This window comes from Chionomys nivalis, chromosome 20 (assembly GCF_950005125.1).
Source record: "Chionomys nivalis chromosome 20, mChiNiv1.1, whole genome shotgun sequence".
Taxonomy (NCBI): domain Eukaryota; kingdom Metazoa; phylum Chordata; class Mammalia; order Rodentia; family Cricetidae; genus Chionomys; species Chionomys nivalis.
This window is the reverse complement of record NC_080105.1, coordinates 9374241-9395920: the sequence shown is the minus strand read 5'-3', so window position 1 is coordinate 9395920 and position 21680 is coordinate 9374241. Positions and strand designations below refer to the sequence as shown.

Sequence of the window (21680 nt, the reverse complement as noted above, 5' to 3'; positions counted from 1 at the left end):
GCAGCATCACAGCCTTCCCCTCAGCGTGCTTCTCCCCAGCAGCAGGTAAGCCAAGATACTTCCTCTCTGCTTGTCCCCAAGGATGACAGGCCTGGAGATGCAGTGGAATGTTCTAGAGTAACTTCTGTTCCACACACACACTCATTTCCACCCACCTGGGGTGCTCAGCACCTGTCCAGCAAAAAGGATCAAAGTTTACCCACTCCTGGAGAGGGAGATGTAGAATGCGAACACATGCGTGTGCATACACACACTCTAAGGTGAGAGCTGAGGCTGTCAGACAACATACACACACACAAGCACACACACACACTCTGAAATGAGAGTTGGGGCTGTCAGACAACACACACACAAGCACACACACTCTGAAATGAGAGTTGGGGCTGTCAGACAACCCACACACAAGCACACACACACACTCTGAAGTGAGAGCTGGGGCTGTCAGATAGAACACAAGCACACACACACACATACACTGAAGTGAGAGCTGGGGCTGTCAGATATAACACAAGCATACACACACACAAGCACACACACACACATACACTGAAGTGAGAGCTGGAGCTGTCAGAACACACACACACAAGCATACAGACACACATGCACACACACTCTCTGAAACGAGAGTTGGTTGTCAGATAGAACACATACACACACAGAAGCACACACACACACATGCTGAAGTGAGAGCTGGGGCTGTCAGATAGAACACATACACACACTCACACACACATACACTGAAGTGAGAGCTGGGGCTGTCAGATAGAACACACACACACAAGCACACACACACACATGCTGAAGTGAGAGCTGGGGCTGTCAGATAGAACACATACACACACTCACACACACATGCACTGAAGTGAGAGCTGGGGCTGTCAGATAGAACACACACACACACTCACACACACACTAAAGTGAGAGCTGGGGCTGTCAGACACTGCTGCAGGGCACATCCTCAGTCCTGAGGTTGCAGCTGCCACTGCCCCCATCCAGGAAGACAAACAGGGCACTGCAGCAGCTGCACCCCAGATCCTGGCACCCCAGGCCAAGCAGCCACCACTCAAAGTGTGCTCCTTCTGCCGGGCATCTAAACTCCTGGCCAGGGTAGCCCTGACCTCACAGGAAGCTCCAGACACAAAAGGACAAGGTCCCCTGCGGACTGTCCCCAAATGCAGGTGAAACAATGAGGCAGGAGAGGGAGTCAGCACCGCAGGCTGCATGAGACAGCAACATGACAGGCTGGGCCCGCACTCCCAGCATGGAGACAGTGCAGCGGCTGTGCTCTGTGAGCAACCTGAAGGTGACTGTAAACACACTGCATATTGAACTGGCTTTGAACTCCTGACCTCCTGGCAGGATTCTACAATCCTGCTCCGCTAGCTCAAGGAATCCAAAACATTTTCTAAGGAAGGCAATGAGCAGAAATGGCCAGCCCCTTGTCTAAGGACACTAAACCACAAAGTCAGTGTTATATTATACTGAGACTGAGTTCCACGTGCAACTCAGGCTGGCCAGGCACACACCTATCACAATATCCATCTTTCCTTCCCTCTTCCCCCGCCCCATCCCCTACACCTCCAAAGGCTCCTGCAGGCTAGGCCAGCACCCAGACATCTCAGGCCCTTGTGGCTCTAAACCCTTGCTAACGACTGATTCTCCTTTTGCCAGCTCCACAGTGACATTAAGAATTTGTGCTGGGGCTGGGCGGTGGTGGCGCACGCCTTTAATCCCAGCACTCGGGAAGCAGAGGCAGGCGGATCTCTGTGAGTTCGAGGCCAGCCTGGTCTAGAAGAGCTAGTTCCAGGACAGGAACCAGAAAGCTACAGAGAAACCCTGTCTCGAAAATCAAAAAAAAAAAAAAACAAAAAAACAAAAAAACAAAAACAAAAAAAAAGAATTTGTGCTGGGGCTGGGGAGATGACTCAGCGGTTAAGAGCATTGAGCTGCTCTTCCAGAGGACCAGGGTTCAATTCCCAGCACCCACATGGCAGTTCATAACAATAACTCCAGTTCCAGGGACTCTGACACCCTCATATGACGTACATGAAGACAAAAACACAGTGCACATGAAATAAAAATAATCGAAAAGAATTTGTGCTGGAGCCAGGCAGTGGCACACGCCTTTAATAACAGCACTCCAGAGGCAGAGGCAGGCGGATCTCTGTGAGTTTGAGGCCAGTCTGGTCTACAGAGCGGGTTCTAGAACAGCCAGGACAACACAGGGAAATCCTGTCTCAAAAAAAGCAAAAGAAAAACAAACAAAAAAAGTATTTGAGCTGGGAACCTGGTTTCTTGGCCACAACCGCCATCAGGTAGCATCTGAGTGAAACAGAAGGCCGCCATTTCGAAGCAGCAGCCAGCTGCATGGAGAATCTGGGGGCGTGGCACCGGGAGGCATGGCCCTCAGATGCCTCAATCTATGTCCAAGTGAAGGGGGCGGCCGCAGTTCCACAGCTTCCAGGTGAGTATGGTTCCTAGGCTACAAGCCTTGCTGTGGCTTGCTTTAAGTGGGTGTGACTTATGGTGAGCGTGGTCTCTGCCTGAGCAGGGATGTCAGCTGGGCGATCTGGAGGACTGATCTTCCTCAGTGGCGCTTCCAGGTGGTGTGACCCAAGACAGGTGGGCAACCTTCTGGTGGAAGAGGGCAGAGTTTCCCTTGTATCCTGAGAGGGGGGACGCCCAGCACCCTACAAAACACACGCGATGTCCTACAGCAGAGACGCAACCCCAAGCGGTCCACAGAGCCAAGGTTGAGAAGTCCTACCTCAGGCATACTGTAGGCGCTTAATGGGTGTTAACCGAGTGAATGAATACCTGGTGAGGTTCCAGCAGGGTGGCGGGCCATCCTGGAGATCCATCTGGGTGGGGCTGAAGGGTGGACAGCAGGAGGGACTTCCCCATGTGCCTGCAGATCCTGCTGTGGGCTTTCCTGAAGCTCTTGGAGGAAGGCAGCCACTTGGTGATGGAGAAGGGTGAGGACCGGATAGGCAGGCCACAACCTCAGGCTGCCTGTATGCTTAGAGGGCAAGGGGCTAGACACAGCACAGGACTGCGGAGGGGTAAGGCATTCCTAGGAACACTATAGGTGTACTCGCGCGCGTGTGCGCGCGCGCGCGCACACACACGCACACACACACACACACGCACATGCACACACACTCCGCTCCCAGTCAGTCTGAGCTCTGCAGCCTTGCTTGACCCTCGATGCTCTCCCAAGAGCATATTTGGGCCCTGGAGGGTGGACACCCACAGGGGAAGGATTGTCGCCACTAAACACACTCAGAGGCCTCTAACCGAATACAAATGTATGCCAGTTTCCAGTCTCCAGGCTGATCTCCAACTAGCAATCCTCCTGCCCCATCCTCCCGAGGTTGTGGTGGTAGGCCACCACTAACACGTCTGGCCTGAAAGTAGAACGTTCTAGAGGCCCTTCTGCCCCTCGGCTGGTTTGCCCCGCACACACAATGGGAGCTCACCACCTATCCAGGAGCACCCAGACGCAGCATCACTCACACACTTCAGCACACATACACACACCAAGCCTCTAAAGCCAGAGCTGGGGACCCAGCTGGGGACCCCATGGCTCATGGTTCACGATCATGTCCTCAGCACTCAGCCTCGGGCCTGGATGTCCTGCGGCCTCAGCTCTCCTTCCCCCTCAGCCAGGAAAACTAGCAGAGCGCGGTGCAGCAGATACACCCCCAAGCGCCGCCGCTTCGTGGGTGGCCAGTAGGCAGCCTCTCCATAGTAGTGGCCCTGTTTCTGGTTGGTCAGTGTCTGGATACCTGGACAGATCAGAGGCAAAGTCATGGCGTGGCCTCCACCCACCCCTCCTCCACAACAAGCGGCACAGACTATATTTCGACAGGCGTGTTCTAGGTATGCAGGTGGCGCTCAGTAACTACCCACCATGGGAATGAACATGAACAGTGAGGGAATTCAGAGCTCACTTTCCCTGAGACCTCAGCCCTAAAAGCCCGAACCTTACCTAGTGCGTCCAACAGGCAGGCCTCCTGCGTGTACGCCTCCATGGCCACCGTGTGCTGGAAGCAGTGTAGGGAAAGGACACCTCGGCCGCTGGCCCAGATGTCTAAGATCCGGCGTACCTTGGGACAGGCCTAGGGGGTGGAATCAGGAGTCGGGTCCTAAGCCTTCTGCCCTCCGACTGTCTGAAGACTGGCAGGCCTGACCACTCCTGCCCCTTGTCCTCACATTTTTCCCTGGGTGTTCACAGTAGCCGAGGGCTTCCCAGAGGTGGGCATCCGGCCGGGCACGGGTCCCGTTGCCCACGTAGAAGATGGCTCCCACGAAACATTGCAGACACTCGGCCAGTGTGAGGGAGGAGGCTCGGGCAGGCAGTCCCTGCGTCTGCCTAGGAACAGAGTGGTGCAGACGGTGAAGGAGCCAGCTGCCAACCCTGACGCTGCCAACCCTGATGACCCACACGATGGAGGAGAAAAATCAGTTCCCAGAAGTTACCTTTAGACCTCCACATGTGCACATACAGACACACGCACAGAAAATAAAACGTCCAGAGCAGTGAGAGCCTGACTAGAGGGCAGGCCTCAAGGTCCCTGCCAGGGAACGCGGGCCCCTGCTGCTGGGGCTGCAGTGTCTGCTGTGCTCTCCTGGACCTGCTCTGCCTGCCCCCTACTTCCATTGGTCCCTGGCTCATTGGAGCTACCAGGAGTCCCTGTGCAGGTGCTGAGAAGTTCCATCTGGACTGGTGAGTGTGTGCTATCCTGGGGCGGACTGTCCCAGTAGAGAGCACAAACCCCCCTACACTAAGGCTACCCAACCAGAGCAGTGAGTGCCTGCCTAGCGGGCAGGCCTCAGCAACCCCCGAAAGGGAGCGCAGGCACCTCCAGCTTGTACTGCAGTGTCGCCTGTGTTCTACTCGACCCCACCCTACCCCTGCATTTGGCCTTCTTTCCACGGGTCATTGGAATACCAGGCATCCCTGTTTTGGTGTTGAGGAGTTCATCTGCAAAGGAACGGTTCCTGCCCCTACACTGAGGAGATACACCCAGAGAGTTAGTCACAGCAAAGACTGATCCAAGACACCAGGCCTCTCCTGGCTCCATTTGAAGGAAAAGATGGGCAGGCGCCAATGCAAGAATTCCCCCAACAAATTGAAAAGCAACGTGACATCACCAGAATCCAGGAATCCCGAAATAAGAAGTGTACACCCTAATCCAGAAGAATTAGAAGAATTCGACTCAAAAGTGAATTATATGAAAATAATAGAGGACCTTAAACAGGAGGTGAAAAACTGCCATAATCAATTAGAGATTACAAACAAAAAGGTAGAAGAAATGAATAAATCTCTCAAAGATACCCAAGAAAACCAAGAGAAACAAGAAAAAGTAATCAAACAGGTAAGGGAAATGGTTCAAAACTTGAAGAATGAAGTGGAAGTAATAAAGAAAACACAAACCGAGGGAAGGATGGAGATGGAAAATTTGGATAAACGAACAGGAACTACAGAGACAAGTACCACCAACAGATTACAAGAGATAGAAGAAATAATCTCAGACACTGAAGATACCATAGAGAAAATAAACTCTCTGATCAAAGAAAACAGCATACCAACAAATTCTCATCACAAAACATTCAGGAAATCTGGGACACAATAAAAAGACCAAACCTAAGAATAATAGGGATAGAAGAAGGAGAAGAAGTTCAGCTCAATGGTCCAGAAAATATATTTAATAAAATTATAGAAGAAAACTTTCCCAACCTTAAGAAAGATATTCCTTTGAAGGTCCAAGAAGCATACAGAATACCGAATCGACTGGATCAAAAAAAACATCTCCTCGTCATATAATAATCAAAACACAAAACATACAGAATAAAGAAAGAATATTAAGAGCTGCAAAGGAAAAAGGTCAAGTTACCTATAAAGGTAAACCTATCAGACTTACACCTGATTTCTCTATGGAAACCATGAAAGCCAGAAGGTCCTGGATAGATGTGCTGCAGAAACTAAGAGACCATGGATGCAAGCCCAGACTACTGTACCCAGCCAAGCTTTCGTTCACTATAAATGGAGAAAACAAAATTTTCCAGGATAAAAACAAATTTAAACAATACGTAGCCACAAATCCAGCCCTACAGAAAGTAATAGAAGGAAAATCACAACCCAAGGAGTCCAACAATGCCCACAATAACTCAGACATCTAATGACCCTTCACCAGCACAACTTGAAGAAGGGAAACACACAAACTCTACTACCAAAAGAAAGAAAGAGAGAAAGGAAAAATGACCGGAGTTAACAACCACTGGTCATTAATATCACTTAATATCAATGGACTCAACTCACCTATAAAGAGGCACAGGCTAAGAGATTGGATTCGAAAACAGGATCCAACATTCTGCTGCTTACAAGAAACACACCTCAACCACAAAGACAGACATCTACTCAGAGTAAAGGGCTGGGAAAAGGTTTATCAAGCAAACGGACCTAAGAAACAAGCAGGTGTGGCCATACTAATTTCTAAGAAAGTTGACTTCAAACTAAAATCAATCAAAAGAGATGGAGAGGGACATTTTTTACTCATAACAGGAACAATTCACCAGGATGAATTCTCAATCCTGAATATATATGCCCCTAATATAAAAGCACCCACTTATGTAAAAGAAACGTTACTGAAACTCAAGGCAGTCATCAAACCACACACACTAATAGTAGGAGATTTCAACACTCCTCTCTCACCAATGGACAGGTCAATCAAACAGAAACCTAACAGAGAAATAAGAGGATTAAGGGAGGTTGTGAATCAAATGGACTTAACAGACATCTATAGAACATTCCACTCAAATAAGAAAGAATATACTTTCTTCTCTGCAGCGCATGGAACCTTCTCGAAAATAGACCACATACTCGGTAACAAAGCAAACTTACACAGCTACAAAAAAATATCGGTAACCACCTGTGTCTTATCAGATCACCATGGATTAAAGTTAGAATTCAACAACAATGCTATCCCCAGAAAGCCTACGAACTCATGGAAACTGGACATTCAACTACTGAACCACACCTGGATCAAGGAAGAAATAAAGAAATTAAAATCTTTCTTAAATTCAATGAAAACGAAGACTCAACATACTCAAACCTATGGGACACTATGAAAGCAGTGCTAAGAGGAAAGTTCATAGCATTAAGTGCCCACTTAAAGAAAACGGAGAAAGCACACATTGGAGACTCAATAGCCCACCTGAAAGCTTTAAAAAAAAAAGAAGCAGACTCACCTAGGGAAGTAGAAAACTGGAAATAATCAAATTGAGGGCTGAAATCAACAAAATAGAAACACAGAAAACAATCCAAAGAATCAATGAAACAAAAAGCTGGTTCTTGGAGAAAATCAATAAGATTGATAAACCCCTATCCAAACTAATCAAAGGGCGGAGAGAGAATACGCAAATTAACAAAATCAGAAACGAAAAGGGAGACATAACCACAGACACAGAGGAAATTCAGAGAATCATTAGATCTTACTACAAAAACCTGAATGCCTCAAAATTGGAAAATGTAAAAGAAATGGACACTTTTTTAGATAAGTACCATATACCAAAGTTAAACCAGGACCAGGTGAACAATCTAAATAGACCTGTTAGTCGCAAAGAATTAGAAGTTGTTATAAAAAGCCTCCCCACCAAAGAAAGCCCAGGTCCAGACGGCTTCAATGCAGAATTCTACCAGAACTTCAAGAAGACCTAATACCTATACTCCTTAATGTATTTCACAATATAGAAACAGAGAAGTCATTGCCAAATTCCTTTTATGAAGCTGCAGTTACTCTGATACCAAAACCACACAAAGACACAACCAAGAAAGAGAACTACAGGCCAATCTCACTCATGAACATCGATGCAAAAATACTCAATAAAATACTGGCAAACCGTATCTAAGAACACATTAGAAAAATTATCCATTATGATCAAGTAGGCTTTATCCCAGAGATGCAGGGCTGGTTCAACATACAAAAATCTATCAGTGTAATGCATCACATAAATAAAATGAAAAAAAAAACCATATGATCATTTCATTAGATGCTGAAAAAGCATTTGACAAAATTCAACATCCCTTTATGATGAAGGTCTTAGAGAGATTAGGAATACAAGGGTCATACCTAAGTATAATAAAAGCTATTTATAGCAAGCCATCAGCTAACATCATATTAAATGGAGAGAAACTCAAAGCTATTCCACTAAAATCAGGAACACGACAAGGTTGTCCACTCTCTCCATACCTCTTTAATATAGTGCTTGAAATTCTAGCAATAGCAATAAGACAACATAAAGGGATCAAAGGGATTCAAATTGGAAAGGAAGAAGTTAAACTTTCATTATTTGCAGATGATATGATAGTGTACATAAGCGACCCCAAAAACTCCAGCAAAGAACTCCTTCAGCTGATAAACACCTTTAGTAGCGTTGCAGGATACAAGATCAATTCCAAAAAATCAGTTGCCCTCCTATACACAAAGGATAAGGAAGCAGAGATGGAAATCAGAGAAGCATCACCCTTCACGATAGCCACAAATAGCATAAAATATCTTGGGGTAACTCTAACCAAGGAAGTGAAGGATCTATTTGACAAGAACTTTAAGTCTATGACGAAAGAAATTGAGGAGGATACCAGAAAATGGAAGGATATCCCTTGCTCTTGGATTGGGAGGATCAACATAGTAAAAATGGCAATTCTACCAAGGGCAATTTATAGATTCAATGCAATCCCCATTAAAATCCCATCAACATTCTTCACAGATCTTGAGAGGACAATAATCAACTTTATATGGAGAAACAAAAAACCCAGTATAGCCAAAACAATCTTATATAATAAAGGATCGTCTGGAGGCATTACCATCCCTGACCTCAAACTCTATTACAGAGCCTCAGTATTGAAAACAGCTTGGTATTGGCATAAAAACAGAAAAGTCGATCAATGGAACCGAGGATAAGACCCTGATTTTAAGCCACAAACATATGAACAACTGATTTTTGATAAAGGAGCTAAAAGTATTCAATGGAAAAAAGAGAGCATCTTCAACAAATGGTGCTGGTAGAACTGGTTGTCAACCTGTAGAAGAATGAAAATAGATCCAAATCTTACCACCATGCACAAAACTCAAGTCCAAATGGATTAAAGACCTCAATATTAGTCTGAACACACTGAACCTGATAGAAGAAAAAGTGGGAAGTACTCTACAACATATGGGTACAGGAGATCACTCCCTACATTTATCCCCAGCAGCACAGACATTAAGGACAACATTGAATAAATGGGACCTCCTGAAACTGAGTAGCTTCTGTAAAGCAAAGGACACTGTCACTAAGATAAAAAGGCAACCCACTCACTGGGAGAAGATCTTCACCAACTCTGCAACAAACAAAGTTCTGATCTTCCAAATATATAAAGAACTCAAGAAACTAGACTTTAAAATGCTAATTAACCCAATTAAAAATGGGGCACTGAACTGAACAGAGAATTCTCAACAGAAGAAATTCAAATGGCCAAAAGACACTTAAGGTCATGATCAACCTCCTTAGGGATAAGGGAAATGCAAATTAAAACAACTTTGAGATACCATCTTACACCTGTCAGTATGCCTATGATAAATGGGACCTCCTGAAACTGAAAAGCTTCTGTAAAGCAAAGGACACGGCCAATAAGACAAAACGACAGCCTACAGAATGGGAAAAGATCTTCACCACCCCACATCAGACAGAGGTCTGTTCTCCAAAATATACAAAACTCAAGAAATTGAACACCAAAAGAACACATAATCCATTAAAAAAAAATGGAGTACAAACCTAAACAGAGAATTCTCAACAGAGGAATCTAAAATGGCTGAAAGACACTTAAGGAAATGTTCAACATCCTTAGTCATCAGAGAAATGCAAATCAAAACAACTCTGAGATTCCATCTCACACCTGTAAGAATGGTCAAGATCCAAAACACAGATGACAGCTCATGCTGGAGAGGTTGTGGGGAAAAGGGAACACTTCTGCATTGCTGGTGGGAATGCAAGCTGGTACAGGCTCTTTGGATGTCAGTGTGGTGATTTCTTTTTTTTTTCTTTTTTTTTGGTTTTTTGAGACAGGGTTTCTCTGTGGCTTTGGAGCCTGTCCTGGAACTAGCTCTGTAGACCAGGCTGGTCTCGAACTCACAGAGATCTGCCTGCCTCTGCCTCCCGAGTGCTGGTATTAAAGGCGTGTGCCACCATCGCCCGGCTAGTATGGTGATTTCTCGGAAAATTAGGAAACAACCTTCCCCAAGACCCAGTAATACCACTTTGGGTATATGTCCAAAGGATGCTCAATTATGCCACAAGGACATGTGCTCAACTATGTCCATAGCAGCTTTGTTTGTCACACCCAGAACCTGGAAAGAACCTAAATGTCCCTTGATCGAAGAATGGATAAGGAAAATGTGGTACATTTACACAATGGAGTACTACACAGCAGAAAAAAAATAACGACAGCTTGAATTTTGCAGGAAAATGGATGGAGCTAGAAAACATTATTTTGAGTGAGGTAACCCAGACACAGAAAGACAACTATCACATGTACTCACTCATAGGTGGTTTTTAAATATAAAGCAAAGAAAGCCAGCCTACAAACCACAATCCCAGAGAACTTAGACAACAATGAGGACGCTAAGAGAGACTTACATAGATCTAATCTACATGGGAAGTAGAAAGTATAAAAAGACAAGATCTCCTGAGTAAATTGGGAGCATGGGGACCTTGGGGGAGGGTTGAAAGAGGGAGGGGAGAGACAGGGAGGAAAGCAGAGAAAAATGTAGAGCTCAATAAATAAAAGAGTGAGGCCAGGAACCACCCACAGGAGAAGTAAAGAACAGCTTTTTCATTTGCCTTCTTTTTTGTTTGTGACACAGTTTCGTGTAGCCCAGGCTGGCCGCTAACTCACATACATAACATACATGGCTTCGAGTGACCTGGTAACCCTGGCCCTCGGCATCCACCTTCTGCATGTTGAGGTTGCAGCACCCGGTGTATGTGGTGCCCAGGGCCTCATGCGTGCTGGGTAAGCACTCCACCCAGAACCACAGCACTCCATCAAATGAACTGTGCCCCAATCTTAGCTTTACACCTCTTGTAACAGGGCAAACACTGTCTCTGCCCTTCACTGGGCCAATAAACACAGCTGCCTGGTCACCGGCAATACTCAGAGATGGGTATTTGACCCAGTAAGGCCTTCAGTGGCTCCCACACTTGAGAGTTCCAAGAGACAGAAAAGGAAAAGAGACCTAATGGGTTTGCCAAGCTGAGAACATACAGTTGAAGGCTTTTCATGCCCCCTTTTCCCCCTGGGGCGGCGCCTGCGCGAAGAGACTCCTGGCTGACCGCCTAAGTCACTTCTGGGCGCCTGGATCCAGCTGTGCCTGAAGCCTTTCCTGAGCGCCCCACTTGCCTTGCTGGCTTTGGCGAGCTTGTGTCTGGGTTTCTGTCGCCCGAGGCTACAGCGCGTGAGTGACTGGATCGTGCACGAGAGCTTGGCGCGGACTCGGGTGGTCAGGTCTGTGGGAGGCAGACGCCATCCAAGTCGCATACCGCGCAATAGATGCACGTTTCTTGCGATGTCTCCGACTCGGGACTCCACAGACCCCAGCTCCTCAAGCAGAACGAACCTAGAGCTGCAGCAAGCCGGATCGAAGTTTGATCACAGCGACACAAAGCTCGCGCGCGGTCACACAGCCAGGTTCCACTCTGCAGCCTAGGTACCGCAGCCAGGCACAGGGTTCTAGATAGCCGGCATCTTCCTGACCGGAAGTTTGTGCGGAGTTGCGGTGACGCCTTCTGGGAAATGTAGTTCCAGGAACCTCAGGACCTGGACGCTGATAGGCTGAGGCGATCCCGGAGATATAAATTAGAGTATAACCGGCAGGAGTGGGACTGAGATAGGGTATTATTGGGAATGGGTGTGGTCCAGAGTTGACTTAAGCAAGATTGGGGGGAGCTTGTAGTTCTGGATTCAGCAGACAACAGTTGTCAAAGATGCTGCTGTGATAGGGCAGGAAACTGACCTGGGTGGGGCTGATTGATGATTGACAGGATAGGGTTTGGCTTGGCTTGGGTTTGCCAAAGGCTCTCTCAACTATTTATTTCTGCTTGTTTGTTTGTTTATTTATCTATATCTATCCACCTATTTATTGATCGATTTTTTTTTTGAGGCAGGGCTTCTCTGTCTTAGCTGTTCTGGAACTCTCTTTGTAGACCAGGCTGATCTTGAACTCCCAAGTGCTCTATGGCCCCTAAGTGCTGGTATTAAAGGAGATTGCCACCACCGCCCGGCTTATTTTTGTTCTTATTTTACATATGTTGACACTCATCCAATATTATCGCAATGGGGGCTGATAGTGCACACCTGTCATTCCAGCACCCCAGAGGTCAGAAGATGAAGATTGGGAGCTCAAGTTATCGCGCACTATACGAGACTCTTCTAAAAACCATGATGGAAAGAAAAAGTAAAAAGAAAAGCCAGGAGACACACTGTGGACAGGCTCAATGTCCCACCGGAGCCTTCTGACGCAGACAAGTACGGCTCTGTGGGAAGAGCGGACCTTCTTGTTGAAGAGAAACATTGTAGCGTGGTGAACAGAGGCAGGCACCCCAAACCCGAAGACCTGACTCTATCCCGGAGACCTGCATGGTGGAAGGAGAAGAGCATGCAGCTTACCCACCACAAACACAAATGAAAAAAGCAAAGGAATGAAAGACATAATTTTATTTCAATGCTGGAGCCCACTCCTACAGGGTTTTTGTTTTAGAAACACATAAAAATAATAATAAGCCGGGCGGTGATGGTGCACGCCTTTAATCCCATCACTCGGGAGGCAGAGGCAGGCGGATCTCTGTCAGTTCGAGACCAGCCTGGTCTATAAGAGCTAGTTCTAGGACAGGCTACAAAACCACAGAGAAACCCTATCTCAAAAAACAAAAAGTAAAATAAAATAAATAAATAAAAATAATAATAATAAATGATATTACGGTGGAGTGAGCCCCGCTGAACATGGGAACACAGAAAACCTGAGGAAATGGAGGGACCAAAGGTTTGGAATACGGGGGTAGCTGTTATCTTGGAGTGGGACAAGAGTCCCCTACCCCACCCTGTCCCCGTTCTGTAGGAAGCTGACATCCTGGAGAAGGAAACAAGACAATAACTGTCCACGTGACCAGGGCAGGGGCCTTCCTGTTTCTCAGCCCGTACCAGACGAGCCTTGGCCAGTGCAGCCTCATAGCCAGGGTGACCTGAGATGCGCCCAGGGTCTCAGGCCTTTCCCAGGGTGCCCTGGAGCAGAGCGGAGGGTGGACACACATACACACACACACACGAGAGGGAGTTTGGTGCTAGGAGAGTCCTGGGAAGAAAACAGATTCTTGGGATCCCTATCCCATGCCTCCATAGGGGAGAGGGGGCACAGATAAGAGCGATGCCTTCAGGCAGCTGAGAGAAAAGGATTGTCATGTAGAGAAGAGGGCAAGAGGTTGGGGCAAATGTACAAGAGTAAGTGCCATCACGTGAGGCAGTCAAATATTCAAATGTGTTCAATCGATGCAGTTGACCCAAAACTCCTAAGGGGGGAACCAAGGATCCAGGCCGACAAAGGGAATCTGAGAGCAGGCAGTGATCAGGGGTGGAAGAAGCCATGAGTGCCCAGGCCACAGGGCCCCGAAGTCGCCGAGGGAGGCATCCTCCACCCATAAGTGTGCTCCTCTTCCTGCTGTGCCCAATTCCATGGATCCCGGAGCCCAGGAGTGAGCCTGCTTCACTGAGAACCTACAGTGGTGGCGAGCAGTCATACTTAGGGGGAGTTGGACCTGACAGCAGAGAGAATGCAGAATGGGGTGTCATTTATAGGGAGAGCTGGACCCAGTGGCTGAGAGCCTGCGGGATGGGGTGTCATTTATTGGGAGAGCTGGACCCAGTGGCTGAGAGCCTGCGGGATGGGGTGTCATTTATTGGGAGAGCTGGACCCAGTGGCTGAGAGCCTGCGGGATGGGGTGTCATTCTCAGGGGGAGCTGGACCTGACGGCTGAGAGCCTTCGGTATGGGGTGTCATTTGCAGGGGGAGCTGGACCCAGTGGCTGAGAGTTCAAAGGAGGCAGAGACCACCAGTGGGAGATTCGAGGCCAAACTCGAGCTGCTTCCGGAACTCCTTAGTCCTGACCTGCAGAGACCCGGGAGCCGGTAGGATGAATTTAGTGCTTCTATTCCATCAGGTGCCCCTCACAAAGCTGCCGCCCCCCACACATCTGCCTTAGCTTCCTCTTGCCTCCTCTCCTCCATCCTCTCCCTTCCCTTCCCTTTCCTCCTCAGCCACGCAGCTCACTGCCTGCTCACCCTTCCCAGGGACTCTGAGATCTAGCCCCAAAGCCCCTGCTGAGCCTCAGGTAGTTGGGGTCCCGGTTGTCTTCACAGGCCTGAGGATGATTATTGTGTGGGATCCCATGGGGCCCTAGCCGTGAAGCCAGAAGAAGGGTGAAAGGCTGAGGTGGAAAGCCCCCTGAGCCCGCAGGCAGCCACCCAGGACACTGGCCCTGCTGAGACATCAGAGCAGGCTGAGCTCCCCTGAGGCCACCATGGCCGCCTGGCGCCACTACTCCCTAAGCTTTGCAGGGCCAGTGGAAGGAGAAGACAGTGGCCAGGGGACACCTGGGTCCTTTAGTAGTCAGGAAGAAGCCGGGTCGCGACAGCAGGAGGCAGGTAGCCTCATAGAGAGGAACGCCTGGCTGCGGCTGGCCCTGGGCAGCCGGAAGGAGGAGTTGATTTGCGCTCAAGCTTCCCTGAAGGATGCCCAGGCAGAGAAGGAGACCCTGCAGAGACAGGTGAGCATCTGACTGGGGACAGACAGATCCTGCCTCCCGAACACATTTGTTCAGCCAACAAACCAATGTGGAGCAATGAAAACCATGCCAGAGAAGGGACCAAGGAAAACAGCAAAGTAAAAGAGGGGTCTTGAGGCCCAGACTGAAGGTCAGAAAGAAGCCAGGCAGGGTGCACCCCATGATCTCAGTGCTCTAGAAGCTGAGGAGAGACAATCTCAAGTGAAAGACTGCTCAGCCACAACCAAGGTCAATTCACCGATGTAGATTGAGTTGAAGGCCAGCCTGCTTGTTTGTTTTTTTTTTTTTTTTAAGGTTCTGAGTACCTTGGCGATAGAGGCCTTGCCTGAAGAGTATGAGGCCCTGGGTACTGCACATACAAACACACACACGCACACACACCACCGAATAATCCTGTTTTAGGGTTTCTATTTGTGATAAAACACCACAACTAAAAGCAACTGGGGAGGAAGAGGTTTGTTGTTGTTGTTGTTCTCATCTTAAAACTCTGAGGGAAGCCGGAGTGGGAGCTCAAGGCAGGGAGCTGGAGGCAGGAGCTGATGCAGAGGCCATGGAGGGTGCTGCTTCCTGGCTTGCTCAGCCTGCTTTCTTATAGAATCCAGGACCACCAGCCCAGGTATGGCCCCACCCACAGTGAGCTAGGCTCTCCCACCTTAGTCATCAAGGAAATGTCCGCAGGTCTATCTGAGGGAAACATTTTCTCAACTTTTAGTTTCCTCTTCCCAAATGACTGTAGCTGATGTCACAGTGACAGAACCAGCAGATCCTGAGGTCACTGTGGCTGGGATAGAGTCGGGGAGATGGCGGCAAGTGGGGGACCACCACAGTATTCAGGATGTGGCGGTGGAGCAGGATTTACCGCTGTGCTTTGTGTGTGGTGGGAACGCAGAGGGATCTGTGTCCTGAGGGGAACTGGACCTGCTGCATCTGCTGACTGTGGGAGGAACAGTCTGGTGGTAGACCACGCCCCTGATGGTGGGGGTGGGGTGACAGCAGAGAAGTGGTGAAGGGGACCGGAAATGGGCAGATGATGGGAAATGTCAAACCCATCTATAGTGGAACAAGCCTGCAATGCTAAGAACTTCAGAGGCTGAGACAGGAGAATCACAATTTAACAGTAGCTTGGACAAGATAAGCAAACATTGTCTCAAAAGAGAAGGAAAACAGACTGGACGGGAGCAAAACCCTGCCTAGACTCCTCCGCTCTTAGTTTGCTGAGACTCCTCTCACCAACACAGAAATGAAATTCTCCTTCCAGAGTGTGGTGGTGCACACTTGAAATACCAGCTGCACGCAGGGTGCACGCCTTTAATCCCAGCAATGGGGAGGCAGAGGCAGGTGGATCTCTGTGAGTGTGAGTACGAGGCCAGCCTGGCCTTCAAGAACTAGTTCCAGGACAGGCTCCAGAGCTACAGAGAAACCCTGTCTCGAAAAAACAAAGAAGCAAAAAAAAAAAGAAAGAAAGAAAGAAAGAAAGAAGAGAGAGAGAGAGAGAGAGAGAGAGAGAGAGAGAGAGAGAGAGAGAGAAATTCCAGCTACATGAGAGACTGAGGGAGAAGGGTGGCTTGAGTTGGGGAGATCCAGACAACGCAGAGAAACACTGAGTCTCTTAAAAATTTAGAAAGGAAAAAAGAGCAGTGGCTGCTTTTCCAGAGGATCCACGTTCAGGTCCCAGAACCCACTTGACAGCTCACGACTGCCTGTAACTCCAGTTCCCAGCAACCCAAAACCCTCACACAGACATGCATGCAGGCAAAACACTGATGTACATAAAATAATAAAAATAAATAAATCCTAAAAAAAGTAGAGCTGTCCCTCCCTCCCCCACCCCCTGCTAGTAGCTGCAGTCCCCAGGTTGGGGGGGGGTACGTGTTGAGTGGCAATTGGGGACCTGTCTCACGTCATATGGACAGGGCTTGGCTGGGTTCCTGCTGCTGACAGAACTGTCTGTAGGTGAAGCCACAGTCTGATCCTCCATCACTGGCAGGTGCAGGAACTGGAAGATTCCCTGATGCAGCTGGAGGCTTCCTGCCCACGCCCCTCCTCAGAGCAGGGTGTACAAACAGCAGCAACTCCAGCAGTTCTGGGGCAGAAGGGCAGCCCTGGGCACCTCAGGTGAGTCTGAAGTCTTTGAAGTCTTCAGAGTCTAGGCGGTAATGTCCTCTGCTTTTCCAGTGTTGGGTAAGCTTCAATGTGTGCTTTATGGCTTCCCTAGTGGTGTGTGACAAAACTTTTCCTGGGGAGATACTGTACACATCAACTCATCCCAGGTAGGGAGCCATGACACACGAGAGTACAGACACCACCAAAGTTCAACTTAGTCCACCAATGAGTTTCCATATAGGATCATGAGTGAAAGGTTACATACATGAGCAGAAATGACTCAAAGACAGCTGCATCACCAAAGCCCACACCGGCATGGCTGACAGCTCACAAAGCTGAGAGCCTGGAGTGCAATTCACAGCCTGAAGGCAGCTCAGCACATTGGAGAGTGTCCCATCCAAGTGACTCTGGTCTAAACCTTGTCTGGCATCTGGTCTGACCTCTAGTCATCATTGCAACTATAATCAGCTGGTCTCAGAAGAACTTTTCTTACCCCAACAGGGAGGATCCTAGTGAATCTGCTTAGTTTCAGGGACTTCCTGAAGCTGCTGAGCTTTTAAGGGCACCATGCCTTCTGCCCCTGGTTTGTGAGAGAGATGGAGGGGAGGAAACTGGGCTCTGGCTGATTGGGGCCTCACTCATATTCACTGTTGCTCTTCTTTGGAGGCAGAAGCATTGAGAAGTTGAAGTGCTTCAACCGCCTCTTGCTGGCTGTGCTCAAGGGTCACAAGGGCCGCTGTGAGAGACTTAGTATGCAGCTGGGCCAGTGGGAGGCTGAGACCACAACCCTGTGCCTGGCCCTGCAATACAGGTCTGTGCCTACTGCCAATGACGGTGGTGGCTGGGAGTGGAGCGGGGCTGCATCCCAAGATGAGCCTATGTAAAGAGGGACATAGGACCTTCAGAAGGCACAGGGCCTTACCATGAGGTCTTGTTCTGACCCATAAAGTATGTAGGGTGGGGGCTGTCTTTTAGTGGTTTGTGGTATTTTTATTTGAAATGGGGTCTCACTGTATAGTTGACCTGGTTGGCCTGGAACTTGCTATGTGGCCCAGGCTGGCTTTGAATCCATAGAGTTCTGCCTACCTCTTACTGGGCTGGGACTGAGTGCTGAAACACTCAGATCCTGTCCCACAGTGAGGATTGTGAGGAGGCAAATGGAGTGCTGCTCACTCTGACGACTGCTGGAGCTGGAGCCACCAAGAGTGACCTGCAGGCTGCAGAGATAGAGGCATCTAGGCTGCTGGTTGAGAAGGAAGCTGCTATGGATGGAGAGATACCTTGGCCCAGGTACCCTCAGGAAGCACAAGAGCTATGCTGAACTATGGGGTGCATGTCCCAGAGCCTGCTGCATATGGGGATGTAATGTCCCTGTCATGGGGCCTGACTGGAATAGGCCATTCAGTGACACCAAGTGTGGCGACACAAACCTTTGATCCCAGCACTCAGGAGGCAGAGTTTGAGGAGCTCAAGGTCAGCCTGGTCTACATAGCAAGTTCTAGGCCATACTGGTCTACACAGTGAGATTCTGTCTCAAATAAATAAATACAACACCAAACATACAAGCAAATCACCACGTAGTCTCACATAGATGCATAGACTCTGGTTTCAACCTCTAAAGCTGGAGGGAAAAATCAGTGAAAAGAAAAATTATTAAATTTTGGATTTTGACTTCAGAAGTGTCAATCCATCATGGCAACAGGAAGCAGAGAGCAGGAAGTGCCCCGGCATGGTGTAGCCCTAAAGCAAGGAGGCACTGTAAAGCCCTGTGGGGGCCTGGCAGGGTGAGCAATGCCCTTTTTCTGCCGTCTGTCGCGGTACCTGTGAACTCACTGCAGAGAGCGTCTCAGCTGTCCGTGCAGCCTCAGTGTCCAGTACGGACTGTGCATACCACATAATTACATACAAACTCCCCTGGTGGTCTTCCTACCATCTAGGTTCCACCACCTTGCTATGTATCTGACCCTCCTGCCTCCACCTCCTGAGAGCCGGGATGGAGCCACATGCATGCTGGGCAAGCTCTCTGTGGACTGAGCCCCAGCAGCTGCCATATTATCTGCTGGAAGACTGCCCCGTGGGGACAATTATGTATCACGATCTCCCTCCTGTCTCCTGTAGCCCTGAGGGCAGCAGTGTGGACAAGCCTACACCAGAGGAACTGGCTGCTCAGCTCCATGGCTATATCCAGCATCTCCGGGAACACTGGGCTCTGGTGAAGATCCCCCCGGCACTCAGCCCTGACACCACACCCTGGCCCACTATGCCCCACGCAGAAGCAACAGTGCAGGCCATTCTGGAAATACAACCTGGCCCAGCCCTACCTCGGCTAGAGAAGCCTCAGATCCAGCAGGACCTGGTGGCTACTCAGGTAGGAATGTGTTGACAATGTCACAACACACTCTTGATGATGTCATTGGAGAACAGAGGCAAGCAGGGTTTCCCTTGGATGGCTGTCCCACCTGGTCCTGTATTCATTCAGTCCCAAAGAAACATGGAGGCTTATATTAATTATAAACTGTTTGGCCTTTAGCTAAAGTTAATTATGAACTAGCTCTTACAATTTAAATTAACCCATAATTCCTGTCTATGTTTAGACACGTGGCTTGGTACCTTTTATCAATGAGGCATTCTCATCTTACTTCCTCTGAGTCTGGCTGGTGACTGACTCTCTGCCTTCCCTCTTCCCAGAATTCTCCTAGTCTGGTTGCCCTGCCTCTACTTCCTGCCTGGATACTGGTCAATCAGCGTTCTATTAAACCAATATGAGTGACAGATCTTTACAGTGTACAAAAGCATTATCCCACAGCAATAGGCAGTTGGCTTCTTATATGAAGAATTAGAATTGAGGAGGTTTTTGTTTGTTTGTTTGTTTGTTTTTTCCAAGACAGGGTTTTTCTGTAGCTTTTGAGCCTGTCCTGGAACTTACTCTATAGACCAGGCTGGCCTCAAACTCACAGAGATCCTTCTCCCTCTGCCTCCCAAGCGCTGGAGTTGAGGTTTTGAGGGATGCATAGGAGTTTCTCCTCCTGATTAGGTTTTCCTTAAGATTCTGTAAGTTGCTGGGCGGTGGTGGTGCACGCCTTTAATCCCAGCACTCAGGAGGCAGAGGCAGGCAGATCTCTGGGAGTTCGAGGCCAGCCTGGTCTACAAGAGCTAGTTCCAGGACAGGCTCCAAAGCTACAGAGAAACCCTGTCTCAAAAAACAAACAAAATATTTGTGTTGAGAATTTGTTGGTTATGCTGTTTTCTTTGATCAGAGAGTTTATTTTCTCTATGGTATCTTCAGTGTCTGAGATTCTTTCTTCTATCTCTTGGAATCTGTTGGTGGTACTTGACTCTGTAGTTTCTGATCGTTTATCCAAATTTTCCATCTCCATCCTTCCCTCGGTGTTTTCTTTATTACTTCCACTTCATTCTTCAAGTCTTGAACCGTTTCCCTTACCTGTTTGATTACTTTTTCTTGTTTCTCTTGGTTTTCTTGGGTATCTTTGAGAGATTTATTCATTTCCTATACCTTTTTGTTTGTAATCTCTAATTGATTATGGCAGTTTTTCCCCTCCTGTTTAAGGTCCTCTATTATTTTCATATAATTCACTTTTGGGTCGAATTCTTCTAATTCTTCTGGATTAGGGTGTACACTTCTTATTTCGGGATTCCTGGATTCTGGTGATGTCACGTTGCCTTTCAAGTTGTTGGGGGAATTCTTGCATTGGGGCCTACCCATCTCTTCCTTCAAATGTAGCCAGGAGAGGCCTGGTGTTTTGGACCAGTCTTTGCTGTGACTAACTCTCTGGGTGTATCTCCTCAGTGTAGGGGCAGGAACCGTTCCCTACCAGATGAACTCCTCAACACCAAAACAGGGATGCCTGGTATTCCAATGACCCGCAGAAAGAAGGCTGAATGCAAGGTGTAGGGCGGGGTCGAGTAGAACACAGGCGACACTGCAGTACAAGCTGGAGGTGCCTGCGCTCCCTTTTGGGGGTTGCTGAGGCCTGCCCTCTAGGCAGGCACTCACTGCTCTGGTTGGGTAGCCTTAGTGTCGGGGGGTTTGTGCTCTCTACCGGGACAGTCCGCCCCAGGATAGCACACACTCACCAGTCCAGATGGAACTTCTCAGCACCTGCACAGGGACTCCTGGTAGCCCCAATGAGTCAGGGACCAAGGGAAGTAGGGCGCAGGCAGAGCTGCAGCAGGAGCTGGGGGAGGGGCGTTTGTGCTCTCTACCGGGACAGTCTGCCCCAGGATAGCATACACTCACCCGTCCAGATGGAACTTCTCAGCACCTACACAGGGACTCCTGGTGGATAGTTAAATATTTTGAAATGCTACAGCATTACCAAAGTTCTGATGATTCAGACCTGTACTACTCTTTATCGTAATTCACACTGAAAAATAGCATTGAAACTAGTCTACAAACTGACTAACGTTAAAAAAAGAGGAAGCAGTTACGATAACTGTACCTCTTTTTTTCTTTTTTTCTTGTTTTTATTGAGCTATACATTTTTCACCATTCCCTTCCCTTTTCTTGTACCTTTTTATACTGTTGGATATTTATAATCAAGCTTTAACTCTATGGTATTGAGGAAATTTGATCTTATTAGAAAAAATAAAATCAGCAACCTTGGTATTTGATGAAAATGTAGTATGCTAAATTCTGAGATAACCTGAGAAAAAACTGGAGATATTATTTAATAGTAAAA

General features: G+C 48.2%; 1 protein-coding gene and 1 pseudogene across 1 annotated transcript; one reads left to right on the top strand and one right to left on the bottom strand.

Annotated features, from left to right (window-relative positions):
* Positions 1–3615: 3615 nt before the first annotated feature.
* LOC130863167 (ankyrin repeat and LEM domain-containing protein 1-like) lies at positions 3616–11581 on the bottom strand. The gene is made up of 4 exons (XM_057753066.1): positions 11352–11581; positions 4216–4375; positions 3992–4121; positions 3616–3788 (listed from the first exon to the last, which is right to left on the bottom strand). Exons 1-4 carry the CDS (start codon positions 11579–11581, stop codon positions 3616–3618), a joined length of 693 nt encoding a protein of 230 aa, XP_057609049.1.
* A 2098-nt stretch (positions 11582–13679) lies between these two features.
* Positions 13680–19363, top strand: LOC130863166 (harmonin-binding protein USHBP1-like; annotated as a pseudogene).
* The last annotated feature ends 2317 nt before the right edge of the window (positions 19364–21680 follow it).

Excerpts from the sequence above, each read along its gene's own strand:
- LOC130863167 (XM_057753066.1), bottom strand. The coding sequence starts at position 11,581 with ATGCGACTTGGATGGCGTCTGCCTCCCACAGACCTGACCACCCGAGTC. Across the intron at positions 4,122-4,215 it reads GTGAACACCCAGGGAAAAAT|GCCTGTCCCAAGGTACGCCG; the intron begins GTGAGGACAAGG and ends TCCACCCCCTAG. Across the intron at positions 3,789-3,991 it reads CTGCCTGTTGGACGCACTAG|GTATCCAGACACTGACCAAC; the intron begins GTAAGGTTCGGG and ends TGATCTGTCCAG.